The sequence below is a fragment of the Mesoplodon bidens genome (genome assembly GCF_964165515.1).
Source record: "Mesoplodon bidens genome assembly, chromosome: 7".
Classification (NCBI taxonomy): Eukaryota; Metazoa; Chordata; class Mammalia; order Artiodactyla; family Ziphiidae; genus Mesoplodon; species Mesoplodon bidens.
Genome location: NC_138164.1, coordinates 109,702,188 through 109,715,709, shown reverse-complemented (window position 1 = coordinate 109,715,709; position 13,522 = coordinate 109,702,188). Strand labels below are relative to the sequence as shown.

The window sequence follows — 13,522 nt, the reverse complement described above, 5'->3', positions numbered from 1 at the left end:
CTCTGACACCCAAATCGCATCACCCTCCCTTTGAACATCTATCACACCAGAGCCTTCCACCCTGCACTGTGAGGGCTCCTCACTACAGTCCACCAGGTGAAAGCTGGGACACAGTGTTGGGAACGGCTGGTCCAGGAGCTCTAGTGCACCCACTCACAGCCCTTTCTGATTCAGCTCCAGCCTCCTTGACCCTGCGTCCCTACATAGGCTGACTCCAGTCCAACAGGCCCCCCGGACTGGTCCTATCCAGGATCCCTTTGCCTTCTCTACCTGGTGAACAGGACACTGAGCCTTTATTTTTACGTTTTGGCCACACCTTGTGGCACGTGGGACCTTAGTTCCCCGACCAGGGATCGAATGTCCCAACATTGAGCCTTTAAAACTCAGCCCCAGGACTTCACTGGTGGTCCAGTGGTTAAAACTCCATGCTCCCAATGCAGGGGGCCTGGGTTCGATCCCTGGTCAGGGAACTAGATCCTGCATGCCGCAACCAAAGATCCCACACACCACAGTGAAGATCCTGCGTGCCTCAACGAAGACCCAGGGCAGACAAATAAATAAAACACAAAAAAACAAAAGAACCCTCAGCCCTCACATTACCTCCTCCATGAAGCTTGAGCCCCTGAAGCTCTGTTTCTCAGAGCCAAGCTCATCCTGCCAAAGCCCGAGTTTATGGGCCCCAGGGCCTGAGTCTCAGCAGGGCTGAACTAGGCATGTGATGCTGGGCAAGTCAGTGCCCTGTCTGGGCCTCAGATCCAGAAAACAGTTTAGACACGATTCAAGTTTGGACCTACTGATGCCACTCACAGGAAAGGGCCCAGCCTGCTGAGGAACAAGGGGTCATGGGCTGGTGAGGAGAGAAGTGGGCCAAGGGCTGATTTCCTCTGGGACATGGAAACATCTCCCAGGCAACCAAGGCAGAGAAGCTACTACCTCTGGAATTGGGGCCTGCCAGATCTGGCCAGGTGACTGAGGGAGTGCCAGGCGTGGGGGCTCAGTGTCTACAGAGAGGAGAGCGGGGCCTGTACTGGGGACAGGGCCTTTAAAGAGGGCATGGGCAGGCGCCCCTTGGCCCCTAAGCGCCTTTCCTCTCCTGCGCAGAGGGGCTCTGCCTCTGATCTCAGCCCCGCAGGTCTGGTTCTAGGGCAGGGGCCTGGCTCCAACGATTAAGCAGAATAGGTACAGGGTGTGGCCACCTGCTTCCCAACAGACCAAATCAATGTTTGTGGGACAAAAGCCAAGGGTTGCCTCGCCTCAGAGAACCCCTCAGTTTGTGCCAACCCAACCCTGAGCCACTGTCCCGGGAGCTTGGCCGGGGCCTGTGGGGGCAAAGCCCCTTCCCCCATCACGTCATGAACACCTGTGTGGACACAAATAACGGTGGCTTCTTTATTCCCTGAAGTCCCCTTTCCTCCACAGAATATTTACAAACGGGGATGGGGTCGAGGGGCAACTTCGCCACCAAAATGCCACCAAATAATGGGCCGGGGAGCGGGGGCAGTGCTAAGATGTGCCTCGCGCAGGGAGAGTCCCTGAGCAGGGCCTGGTATGGCCCAGGTGCCCCAAGCGAGCGACCGGGCAGTTCCAGCAGGGCCGCAGCCAGGCTGAGGCTGGACCCGATGGCTTCAGGCCAGGTCGCCCGCGGGGGAGCCCAGCCGCTGGGAGGCCAGGAGCAGGCGGGTGGCCGCGCTCTCCGACTCGGCCTGCAGGCGCCGGTTGTTGTGCCGCAGGCTCCGCACCTCCTCCTCCAGGGCCGCCCTGTCTGCCTTCTCCTGCGGGGAGGTGGGGCGAGGCGGGAGTCAGCGTGGCCAGCCCCTGGCCCCTCTCCTGGGGCAGCCCTGGGACTCCCCACGACCCGCAGCCACCGTGTCACCTTCTGCAGGTCATCCTGCAGCTTCCTGAGCATGGACTCTAGGTGAGAGACCTTCTCAGACAGGCTCCCGGGTTCTGGCCTGAGGACATGGGATTCAGGACTCAGTGAGGCCAGGGCAGGGGGCGGCACCATGGGCTGGTTCCCAGACCCACCCGCCTGAGAGGGGCCCAACCCCTGTCTTCTGACTTGGGTGTACATGACAGCAGAGCCCTGGGACAGAGCTTCACTCCAATGGGTGGGCACGAACACTGGGCACGGGGTAAAGGGGTAGATCGGGTGGGAGGCTTACTCAGCGTCAGGTTTTGGAGCTCCCTTGGCATCTCTGCTCTCTGGGATGGGCGGACCTGTGAGGACAGAGGGACCGTCTGGGCAGGGAGGTAAAGGGAGAAAGCCCCACCCTGGCTCCGCCCGCAGCGCCCTGGTGGCCTCACCCTCCCGGGAGAGCGACTCCAGGATGGTGTTGCAGGTAGAGGCGATCTCTGAGATGGACTGCCACTCGTCTTCCAGGGTCTCGCTGCCCGCCTCTGACATGACTGTGGGCACCGGAGGTGGGCTCAGCTAGGGAAGCACAGGCCAGGCCTCCTCCTGCCCCGCTCCTAGGCCCCCACCTTGCTCCAGACTCACTTTTGCTGATGGAGTTCCTCAGAGACAAGGTTCGTGGCAAGAAGGAGGCCCTCAGTTCCGGGGCTGGGTCACCCCTGTCCTCACTGCCACTGGGTCTGCCTGGCCCGTCCTGGGGGGCAGAAGTGGGTATAGATGCAGTGACGCCCACCATCACCACGGTGCCCACCCCTGCTCGCTGGGCTCCAGAGCGTTGCTTCCGCTCACCTGGGTGGGGGGTGTCTCTCTGCCAGCACTGGGGGCTGCCGGCTTGGCCGTGGTGGCAAGGAGGAGGTCCGGGGTGGTGTTGGGCAGGACTGGGGCCTCGTCGGACAGAGAGCTGGGGAGAGCAGGGACGGCTCAGCACTGGAAGCTGCCCCCACCTGTGGACCCTGCTTGCAGAGGCCTTCCCGTCCAGCATCATGGGCTAGAGGAGAGGGAAGGCCGAGAGGGCGCACCTGCAGGGTGATGGAGGGTTCTGGCTGTGCAGGAACTCGGTCCTCTCCTCGGCCAGGTCCCCGGGCCCTGGAGGACCACCGCCATCGTTCAGGCACACTTGCAGCAGCTGCTTTGTGGTGGGCAGTAGGGCCACTGCTGGGGCCTCATCCTGCACCGGCTCGGGAGCCCCCCGCCGGCTGGGCTCCTGCAGAGACAGCATGTACAGCTCCGAAAAGCTCCTGGGGGGAGGAAGGAGTAGGTCAGGCAGGACCACCAGCATCACCAGCCCCACTCCCAGCTGTGCCCGAGGCTCGCTTCCAGGAGGAGGAGAGCTCGCCAAACTCTCTGACAACACTGAAAAACATTTGCCTGGCTACTGGCCATCTGTCCAGACCTCGGTTCAAATCGCAGTGCTGCCCTTGTGAATCCTAAGCAAATCACGCTGAATGTCAGTTTCTCCATCTGTGAAATGGGGATAATAGTACTGATCTCCTAGTTTGCTGTGAGGACTTAATAACGTGGGGAAACCACTTAGCATAGAGATCCAAAAAGTACTGCCTGGGGGCAAATGCAGCCTCTGCCTTTGTTTTTTCTTTTTTATCAGATGTGCCTGTTTTTGTACTACTGAAAGCTAAGATTGGCTTTTACAGTCTTAAACAGTTGAAAGAAATAAAAAGAATATTTTATGACAGGTGAAAGCCACATAAAATTCACATTTCAGGGTCCATAAATAGTTTTTCGTGGCACGAGGCCATACTCATCATTTAAATGTCATCTCTGGATGCTTTTGTGCTACCGTGACAGAGCCCAGTGGCTGCAGCAGAGACCAGATAGCCCAGAAAACCTGAAATATTTACTATCTGGCTCTTTACAGAAAAAGTCTGCATATCCCTGGTTTAATGCAGTAAGTAACCAATAGTGTATAGAGGGGGGGGCTATGAGAAATACAGCAGGGCTGCTCTTGGATCTTTTGGGCGGTGAAGACGCGAGCTTAATAGTCTTCATTCTACCCATAAGGATAGTGCAGTTCAGAGAGAGATTAAGAGACGCGAGATTCTCTCAGGAAGGAAAGGCCTCCACGCGAGATTCCTGTTGCTAATGGCCACACGGGAGGCGCGGGCTAGGCGGTGGCCAGCTGCCCGGTCCTCCCACCTCCCTGCGTCCCGACGTCCTGACCTGCGGGGCCGGCCGCTCTCGTCGGGGGTCAGGACGGTGACGCAGACCTTGGGCGCCGAGCGCAGCAGCTGGGCAGCGGCCTCGGGGCCGAGGCTGGGCAGCGTCTGGCCGCACACGCGCAGCAGGCGCGCCCCGGGCCGCAGCCCCGTCGTCTCCGCGAATGTGAAGCGCTCCACGTGCGTGACGAAGCCCTCGGCGTCCACCTCGAAGCCCAGGCGGCCTTGGCCGTCGCGGGGCAGCGCCAGCTCGCGGGTCTCGCAGCCGCGGCTCACCAGCTGGGGCGGGGCGGGACGTGAGCGGGGCTGCCGGAGGAGGGGCCGCCCCAGCGCCAGCCCCGGGGACCGTCCCAGGTCACATGGGCCCTTCCACACCCCCGAGGAGGGCATTAGCCACCCACCCCGCAAAAGAGGGCCTGGGGACCCCCAGTTCCAGCCCTGCCAGGCTCCCGGTGTGCCCCGACTTCCCCTTTCGCAGGAGAGGCGGCGGGAACGAGGGGTTCCAAAGCAGGCTCCTTCCCCGCCGCGCGCGCGAGCAGGGACCTTGCGCCCCAACCTTACTCCCGCGCCTCACCTGCAGGCGCGTCACGACCTCGCCAACGGCTTGGCCGGGGGGACCGTCGAACCGCAGCATGATCGCCTCCCCGCGGCCGTGGTACAGGTCGAGCTGCTGCTCGGAGAAGGTCCAGGCCAGCACGTCGCGACAGGCGCAGTTGAAGAGTACGCGGCCGTCGCGCGGCGCCACCAGCACCAGCGCCTCGGCCGAGATGCCCAGCAGGCATGGCACCTCTGCGCCGTCAGGGCCGCTCGCCTCGGCTCCGGTCGCGCCCCGCGCCCCGGGCGCCGCGCGTACGCCCCACACCAGCGCCCCTGCCGCCTGCAGCTCAGCGCCCGGGCCCCGGGGGGACGCCCGCCGCCTCCCGCCCAGGGAAGGCAGGCCGAAGCGGGACGCCGAGTCCAGCGACGTGGTGGTCACCTCGTTGGTGGCCAGGTCCTGCAGATACTGCTGGCGCGTGCGCGTGGCCATGGCATGGAACTGGCGTGCATGGCCCGCCGCCTGCTCGCCATTGAGCGCCTTGGCCAACAGGAGGGCCCGGAAGTCGGCGTTGGCCGCAAAGGGACCTCCGCCAGGGGGCAGAGCTGGCCCGAAGGCCGGGGTGTCCTGGGTGCGGCTCACAGCCACCCTATGGGGAAGGAGGCGGTAGTCAGGGGCAAAGGGAGGGCCCAGGAAGACCTACCCTTGGCGGAACTGGAACCCCGGGCGCCCACCTGTAGGAGGTGTGCGGAGTGCAGGGCGCGTGGGCCCGCACGACTAGGAATACGTGCTGGAAGTGCGAGCGTATGGTGGTGGGGCAGAAGGGCTTGCTGCCGGGTTCCTGGAACACGATGGTCACAATGTTGTTGCCAATGTGGCGCTTCCGCAGGAGCTGAGGGTCAGGAGGTGGGGGTGTGAGTGACCTAAGCGCCTGGGCACCGGTGATTCCCCCACCTGCCCCTGGTGAAGGCCTGGGGTGTTTGTGTCTGGGGAGGGACACTAGCCTGGAGAGTAGTTTGGGGTCAGCAGAGTTCAGACCAAGGTTCAAACACTGCCACCCACAAAGCACCCCTCCATGGTTCCCGGAAGCCCACAGCCAGCCCCCATGCCCAGGGCCCCCTCACACCTGCTGCTGGTTATTGGGGGTGTAAGGCAGCATCGTGGACACGTGGAACATGATCTCATGGTCCTGGTACGTGGTGTAGAGGGAGTGCGTGCCCGTGGAATCCGCTGTGGCCAGGAAATTGGGGACACCAAGGGAGAGCAAGGGAAATCTGGACGGCTTGAACCTGCCATCCTGCTTGCAGTCTGGAGCCTCGGTAGCCCCAGCCAGCAGGTGGACAACCCCCTTCCGCCACCAGCCAAGGTCCAGGCCATGAGCTCCAAGGGCCTCAGCCTTGGCTGCTCCCCTTCCCCTCCCCCCACAGGATCCAGCCTCCAGCCTGGGATTGGGATGGGGGGATGCTGAGAGAGAATGAAGACAGAAATGAGAAATGGCCTGCTAACAGGGAGTCGGGGGCGGATGTCCCAGGAGAAGACAGATGTTGGCCCAGGCACCAGCATGCGTGGAGCAGCTGAGAGAGTGGAAGGCAGGCAGGAGGTGCTGGATAAAAACACCTTCCAGGGGCCTTGGGACCTTTCCAACCAGGGAGGCAGGGTCTGGGCTGGTGGAATATGTGTGTTTGATGGAGAGGGTGGTGCCCACAAACCCCCTTGGCCCAGCTCAGGCAGTAGGGCACCGGGGCCTTGGGGCATAGTCCCAGCCCCTCCTCCCAGCCATGGCTTGGCCTTTGCAGCCCTGGACCCACGTCCTCAGCCTACCCAAGGAACTCTCCAACCCCCGCCCCAGACCCAGGACAAGATGGGACAGAAAAGTGAGCAGGCAGCTGGTTTTCACCAAGGCAGCCTGCCCCTCAGCATGGGCCTGCCCCCACCCCGGGCCCCCTGGGCCTCACTTTTGGTGTCCAGCTGGGCCCTGTAGCTCTCAAAGCCTTTGAGCCGCACCACGTCACCCAGCAGGGTGAGGAACTGCATGAAGGATGGTCCTGCATCCTGGTTGTTATACATCTCCTCCTCCGAGCCCTGGCCTGCCCGGCAGTACAGGATGCCCACCTTGCGCTGGAAGCTCAGCTGCGGGGGGAGGGCACAGGCAAAAGGCACAGGCCTCAGTCGCCCAGCAGCGCCCCTGGGCCTTGGGGAATGCACCGGGACACTGGCCTGGGGGCAGAACTGCCTCCGTGTGTGGCCTGAGCGCTGCCCTCTCTAAGCCACTTCTGTGTCCTCGCTTATCAAGTGAGTTCTGTCTCTCCTGCTCCCAGCGCTCAGGAGGGCAGAGGAGATCAAGGTGAGAAGGGACTGGGCGGGGGCTGGTTGTCAAATGACCATAGAGGACGTGATTCACGGAAAGGGCCCTGCACGGAGTGCGCTCCATCGCAATTAACGTCCACATTGTCATCCTCCTCATCTCAAGGCCAGCCTGTCCTCCCCTCCCTCAAATGCCCGGCACCCTGGGCCCAGCCTCTGGAGGCCTGGCGCCCTGCACCACCTCTGCTTACTCTCTGCTCCCGGCTCCTGTGGCTCCTTTGCATTTGGGGTTAACTGCGCACACAGCTCAGGGCGCCCTGCCACCACGCAAACAAGCCCGGGGCCCCTCCAGCTCTGGCCTCCCGTCTTCACGCTAAGCGCGTCTACACCCACAGTCCCCACTTTCATTTCATCCCTCCTCACACTACAGCCCCACGTCCACCCCAGCTCCTAAACCCCAAGCCCCTCTTACGGCCACGGGCACGGCCTCATCCTGACACCCGCTCACCTTAGTTGGCACTTGGGACAACCGGAACTTCACTCTGCCTGAGATCCCAGGGACCTCACCCTCTCATGTCGGGGCCTCTTCTCCACCCACGCTCTTCACCTTCAGCGGCCACAGCAGCCAGCTCCATGGAATGACACCCCCAACTCTGCCTCCAGCCCAGACCCCTCTCCCGAGCTCCAGCTGCCCAGATGTCCTTCCAGCCCCTGGCATCTCACCTCCTCACTATGATTCCCCCCTCCCACTCGTCCTCCCGGGTCCCTGCCCCCAAAAACTACCACTCCCAGCGGCCGAGAAGCAGGGCACGCTCACAACACCGCCACCGTTCCAGCCGGCCACGAAGGCTATCCACTCTGTCCCTGGCCTGTCACCTCCTGTCCACCTCTGCCATCGTCACCACCATGTCTGGCTGGGATGACTGCGATAGCCTTCAGCCTGGCCTCCAGTCTAGCCCCCACACTGCAGCCAGGGGGCTGCTCAAGCTCTCAGATCTTCCACAGCTCCACGGTGCCCTCGGGACCAAAGGCCAGCCTTTCCCACCCCCTCCCCCCAAGCCCTACTCCAGTCACGCTGAACTGCCCACAGGACCCTGCCGTGACAGGTTTTAGTCTCTAAGCTTCACCCAAGTTGTTCCTTCTGTCCAGAAAATGCCTGCTCTTCCTGGCTTGGGCTCCTGCATTTCCTCCGTGACGCTGGACCAAGGAAGGGCTGTCAGCCCTACCCTGGTGCCCCACAGAGCCCTCAACATTGCCCTGTCCCTGTTATCCTGCTCCATCATTATCCATGATTCCCTGCGGTCTCTGTCCCACGCCTGTCTGTGAGCTACTCAAGGACAGCATCTGGTCTAGACAGGTCTCCAGCATCCAGTCTGAGGCCTGGTACCAAGGTATGCGGAAATGTTCGTTGAATGACTAACAGACTGAATGACAGAGGAGAATCAGGGCCAATAGGCAGCTTTCAGCGCAGGGTAGGGAAGGACCTTCCGCGGGCTTGAGTGGTCCCACAGTGGAAGGGGGAGCCCCAGGAAGGAGTGAGCACCCCAGACTGGCAGGGGACCAAACAGGGCGTTGCAGGGCAAACTGACAGGGAAGGAGAGGGACTTGCAGGAAGAGGGGGTGGCACTCAGATCAGCGCTCCTCAGCTGAACTGCACGTAGGAATTACTTTGGGATCTTCTTAAAGTGAGGGCTCTGAGATTCAGTAGGTCTGGGGTGGAGCCCGAGAATCTGCATTTCTAACAAGCTCCCAGATGATACGGACGTTGCTGGTCTACAGACCTGACTTTGAGAGGCAAGGCTCCAGATGACCTCTGATGCCCTCCTTTTGAAAAGGCAGCTCTCCTGGGGTCCCCGTCCAGCCCAGGATCAGGGTCAAGGCTAGGTGGCTAGGAGCTGGGCAGGCTGGGTTCAGACCAGGTCTAGCTGTAGGGCAGGGGTGTCCCAACCACTTACCACTTGCTCGTCCAGCGTAAGCAGCGTGCGGGGCACCTTCGGTGAAGCTGAGCCCAGGCGCAGGCAGGTCGGGCTAAGCCGCGATGCCACGTGCTCTAGAAGCTTCCTCGGGGACAGGCCTCTCGGGGGCCCTGGCGGCAGCGCGTCCTCCGAGATGGTGCCGCGGAGGGTCCGGAGCTAAGGAGGGGATGTAGGGGCACTCAGGATACATGCAGGCCGTTCAGAAAGCAATCCATGGTCTGATTCCCATGACCTCGGCCCACCTGCGTGGTCCGCACGATGATGCGGTAGCTGTGCAGAGTGCCCCCTCCGCTGCTCTCCTTCTCCTCCCGCCGCAGGCTCACTGCCACCGGGCCCAGCACCTCGTCCAGTCCGAAGAAGTTCTGGTGTTCTGGGGGAAGCGGGCGGTGGATGACCGGCTCCGCCCCCTGAGCAGTCCCACCCTCGCTCGACCACGTCCACCACAAAGTCCCCGCTCCCACCACAACACTAGCTCAGATCCTAGATTAAGTCCAGTCCCCTCGTCAGCCCTGCCCACGTTCTACCAACCCAGATCCTGACTCCTGTCGGCACCTATACACTTGGCCCTAGGCCTCACCCACCCCTTCTGCAGCCTCACCAATGATATATCTTGCCCCAGACCCAGGTGGGCCATGCCTGCCTGCTCCAAAGCCTAGATCCCGCATGGCCTTGCCCACCATGCCCATATTCTTCCCCAGGATGTCTGGGGCCCTCCCTTGTGGGCACTGATGAGAAAAAGGTTCCCGGGTGCAGGGGTTCAGTTTTCACCTCACAGAAATGTCCATAGGAAATCTCTCCCCAGCCGGGAGGGGCAAAAGGATGAACCAGATGGGGGCAGCGGAGAGTGCCTGGCTGGGTGGAGGCTGGGCTTGGTCTTAGGGAGGTGGTTAAAGCTGGGCAGCCTCGGCCCAGAGACAGAGCCTGACCCTTCACGTGGCCAGGGACTTGACAGGGAAAGGACAGATCACCACAGGTGACAGGGGCCTTGACCCCTCCCCAGCGGCCCTCCCCTCACCTTTGCCGTAGAAGTACTTGCGGTAGTAGCCAGCGCCCAGGTCTGCATGCTCCAGGCTGTAGGCCGAGGTTCGGTTCTGTGGCTCCTCCAGGACGGACACGGCCGCGTTGGGCAGTGAGGGGGGCATAGGTGGAGACACCAGTCCACCCAGTCCCAGCTCGCCCTCACCCCCGAGCTCACTCACGAAGCCAGGCGCCTCAAGCAGCAGGTCGGAGCCGGCAGTCTGGTCCTGAGCCGAGGCGGGGGTCCCAGAGCCCGCCTCTGCGTGGCCCCCCGTCCCCCGGGGCCTCGGAGCCCAGTCAAAGAGCAGGCTTTGCACGTCATAGTGGGCGAACCAGCGGGGCTCGGGCACGGGCGGGAACTCGGGCTCTGGCTCCTCGACCGGCAGCCCCAGCAGCGCCAGCGGGTCGGAGAAGAAGCGGGCGGGGGGCGCAGCGGGGCGGCCAGTCTCCTCGTGGCTGTGGGCGCGGGCGCGAGGGCTGGCCGGTGTCGGGGGCCGGGCCTCGCCCGCGTCGCTGCCGCTGCGCAGGAGCGGGCCACGGGCTGGCCTGGGCTCGAAGGTGTGTGGCGTCAGCGGGGGCCGCGCCGGCTGGCGCAGCTTGCGGGCGAAGAGGTCATCGGTGGGCGCAGGGGCCAGGCCCCGCCGAGGACTCCCCACGCCGCCGGCCCACATGGGCGTGCCTCGGACCTGGGGACTTGGCTCTCCGGGTGCCGGGCCGCATTGGCAGGCACGGGTGGTTGGTGCCCAGCCGGCAGGCCGGTTCCTGCCCTGAGGGAGGAGGGGTCTGCTCAGAGGAGCCTGGGGAGAAAACAGGAACCCGGGGCCCCAGCCTGGTCCACCATGCGGGTTGACTTCCGGCCCCCTCCACGACCATCAAAGCCGCTTCCGCTTTCCTGGCCACTTCCTCGTCTGCCTAGGGCTGAGGTTTCCAGCCCCCTCCTCCAGCTTAGTGCTGGGCAGGGCTGTCAGGGCCTTGGCCCTGAGGGTTTTGGAGCCTGGGCGGCCCTGGGGCTGCCAGGGCTCCCCAGTCCCCACTCACACACCTTGGCTTTGGTCTGGGCCCAGAGTGAGGGTCCCCACCAAGACCTGGCCCAACTGGACAGATGATTTGTCTCCGCTCGGACGGGAAACCCATGGGGCCACTGGTGTCTGGGTCCTGTCCACTTGACAAAGGGAGGACGTCCTGTCCCCAGAGACCTTCCTCCCTGCTCCTCCCACTTCCTCCAGGATCCCAGAGGAGCTGAGCACCCAGAGGCTGGGTCTCAATGCCCTGGCCCTCACGGCCTCAGTACCGCAAGGACACAGGGGTTCCCAGGGGGCACTGGCAGGGCAGCAGGCACAGAAAGAGGACTTCCTTCAGCACGGGAAGTGGCCCCAACTCTGGGCCCAGCCCCCTGCCCGGCCCCACATCCTGAGGAAGGTGCTGGAGTCACCTCAGCTCAGTCATGGGACCTAAGTCAACCTAACCTGAAGGACAGGCCCGGGCCCACCCTCTTGCAGGCCTCTGTAGCCATACCTGGGGGTACGGGAGGGAGTCATGCTGACCAGGCCCCTTTGCTGGGACTGGGACCCGTGGGGACTTCTGCCTACCTGGCCTCACTGATGCTGAGAGTCTGAACCCCATATGACAAACTGAGGTCCAGATAAGGGGATGCTCTTCTTGACTGAAGCAATTCCGTATCAGCTAGGATTTGAACCTGGGTCTGCCAATCTCCAGGGCCTAAACAGTGTTGTACCTCCCCACTCCTAACACTGCGTGAGTAGGTGTGGGGCAGGTGGGGGGTTGGGCTAAGGCTCGAGGTCTCACAGGATGTAAGAGTGAGACACCCAAGGCCCCAGGGACCTGCTTAAGTGCGGAAATGTGTCGAGACCAGGGGCAGGTGCAAAGGGTGGTATGAGAACGTGAGGGGGAGTCACCCTCAGGTGAACCCAGGATGGAGTGCGTGGCTGGGACAGGGACGTGGGTGACCCACTAGGGCTGCAGGCACCTGCTGGTGAGTCTTTGTGCATCATCCAGTGACACTGTGTAGGGCTGGGCCAGGAGGGGACGGAGGCAGAGGCTCTGCACCCCTCAGCAAAGCTCCAGGACCAAGTAAGGCTCAGAGTGCCTCCTCCCTTGGTTTCTCCTAGGACAAGTTGGTGACACTGACCCTGAGTCTCTGTTCTCTCACCTCTAAAATGGGGTTAACCATCCCTGTCCCCTCCCAACACTGCTGGAAGACTGAAAGGAAGGTGAAGCGAGCGAAGCTGGCCTTGTGTTAAGTGTGTGGTGTCAGATGCAGGCCCTGGCTCCATGTGCCAAGCTCCAGGGCCTCGGCTGTGGTGTGTGAAGTGTGTGTGATGGGGGTGACAGGGGACATGAGGGAGGGGGTCTCTGCAGACCCCTGCTCCGTGTGGGTTGAGCTCTGTGTATCTGTGCGTGCACAGCCCATGGGCTGCCTCTTGCTCTGGCCCAGTGCCGGGCTCTGGCCTGCCTTGGGGGATGTTCTTGGGCTCTGCCCCCCACCCGGCAGCTTCACACAGGGTCCATTGAGGCCGGGACATTCCTCACAGCCTGTGTCACTGGGGAGGAGGGGGCCGGCCCGCTCCCACAGATCCGGAAGGCCTGGCTGCCCCAGGAGGAGGCGCTGGACGCTTCCCAGCACATCTGGAGGTCATGACCTCGTTTCTGCTGCCAGGGGGCGCGACAGATGTTTCCTCCCAGGCCAGGCCCGGGACCAGGGGGCGGTGTGCAAAGGCTGGGTTGGAGGCCGCCCAGCGAGAAGGGGAGCCCCAGAATAGGGGGAGCACACAGCCGACAGGCAGAAGGGCAGTCGCCAGTGCCGCTGAGAGGAGTCGGGAGGCACCGCACCGCTCACCCGCACACCGGGAGGGCCAGGCCGTCCCGCAAAGGAGGTAGGGGGCAGCACCGGCCAGAGGCAGGGGACTGGACGTGCTGACTTGAGATTGGAGCCCAACGGGAGGTTGGGAGCGTGCAGACGGCGAACGCGGCGAGGACCCCCCTCCCACCCACACACCACCCGGGCCCACGCCAGGCCACTTTCTTCCCTGTTCCGCCCGACCGCGGTGCCTCCGCTCCCCCCTCTCCCGCCGGTACCTCTGCCGCCTCCTCCCGCGCTGGGGTCCAGCTGCCTGCTCTCCCGCTACAGCTCCGGGCGCCGGCTCCGCCTGGGGGCGGAGCTATGCCGGGGGCGGAACTGCAGCGGAGGGGGCGGGGCCGGCCCGGGAGTCCTCGTCGGCGTGGGCGGGAAGCGCAGCGGGCGGGGACTGGAAGCCTGGCGGCGGGCAGTCTGAACGGCTGCCCCACGACAGGCCCGGCCCAGCCCAGCAACCTGTCGGGCCTCCAGTCCTTGGCTGAGAAACCGGAACAAATGTACCTGCCTTCCAAACCAACTGGGAGGGCTAGACCGGGACGACTAGTGCTCAGCTCCATCCCGGAACAGAACAAGTGCTCAGGAAGTGCCGCTATTTACGAGCACTCTGCTTGTAAGCACTGGGCCCTGCCCTACACACGCTCTCGTGTATTCTTAAAACACCTTAGACAGGTGTCATCGCTTATTTATAACTGGAGAAACTGAGGTTCAGAGAAAGGCTTTGGCCAAGGTCAA

At 63.0% G+C, this 13,522-nt stretch overlaps 1 protein-coding gene across 1 annotated transcript; it reads right to left on the bottom strand.

Moving 5' to 3' along the window:
• Nucleotides 1-1,365: 1,365 nt before the first annotated feature.
• On the bottom strand, nt 1,366-13,074 carry SIPA1 (signal-induced proliferation-associated 1). Its single transcript, XM_081240579.1, has 16 exons — nt 13,012-13,074; nt 9,914-10,682; nt 9,141-9,268; nt 8,878-9,054; nt 6,574-6,748; nt 5,745-5,848; nt 5,353-5,510; nt 4,658-5,267; nt 4,088-4,362; nt 2,932-3,150; nt 2,702-2,813; nt 2,498-2,606; nt 2,305-2,406; nt 2,163-2,217; nt 1,874-1,952; nt 1,366-1,772 (listed from the first exon to the last, which is right to left on the bottom strand). The coding sequence occupies exons 2-16, from the start codon at nt 10,584-10,586 to the stop codon at nt 1,626-1,628; spliced, it is 3,123 nt and encodes a 1,040-aa protein (XP_081096705.1). The 5' UTR covers nt 10,587-10,682; nt 13,012-13,074; the 3' UTR covers nt 1,366-1,625.
• Between the last annotated feature and the right edge of the window lie 448 nt (nt 13,075-13,522).

Coding starts and splice junctions, on each gene's coding strand:
- SIPA1 (XM_081240579.1), bottom strand. CDS start 10,586: ATGTGGGCCGGCGGCGTGGGGAGTCCTCGGCGGGGCCTGGCCCCTGCG. Junction 6,749..8,877: donor TTACGCTGGACGAGCAAGTG/GTAAGTGGTTGG, acceptor CTCCCCCCGCAG/CTGAGCTTCCAGCGCAAGGT. Junction 2,814..2,931: donor AACCCTCCATCACCCTGCAG/GTGCGCCCTCTC, acceptor TGCTCTCCCCAG/CTCTCTGTCCGACGAGGCCC.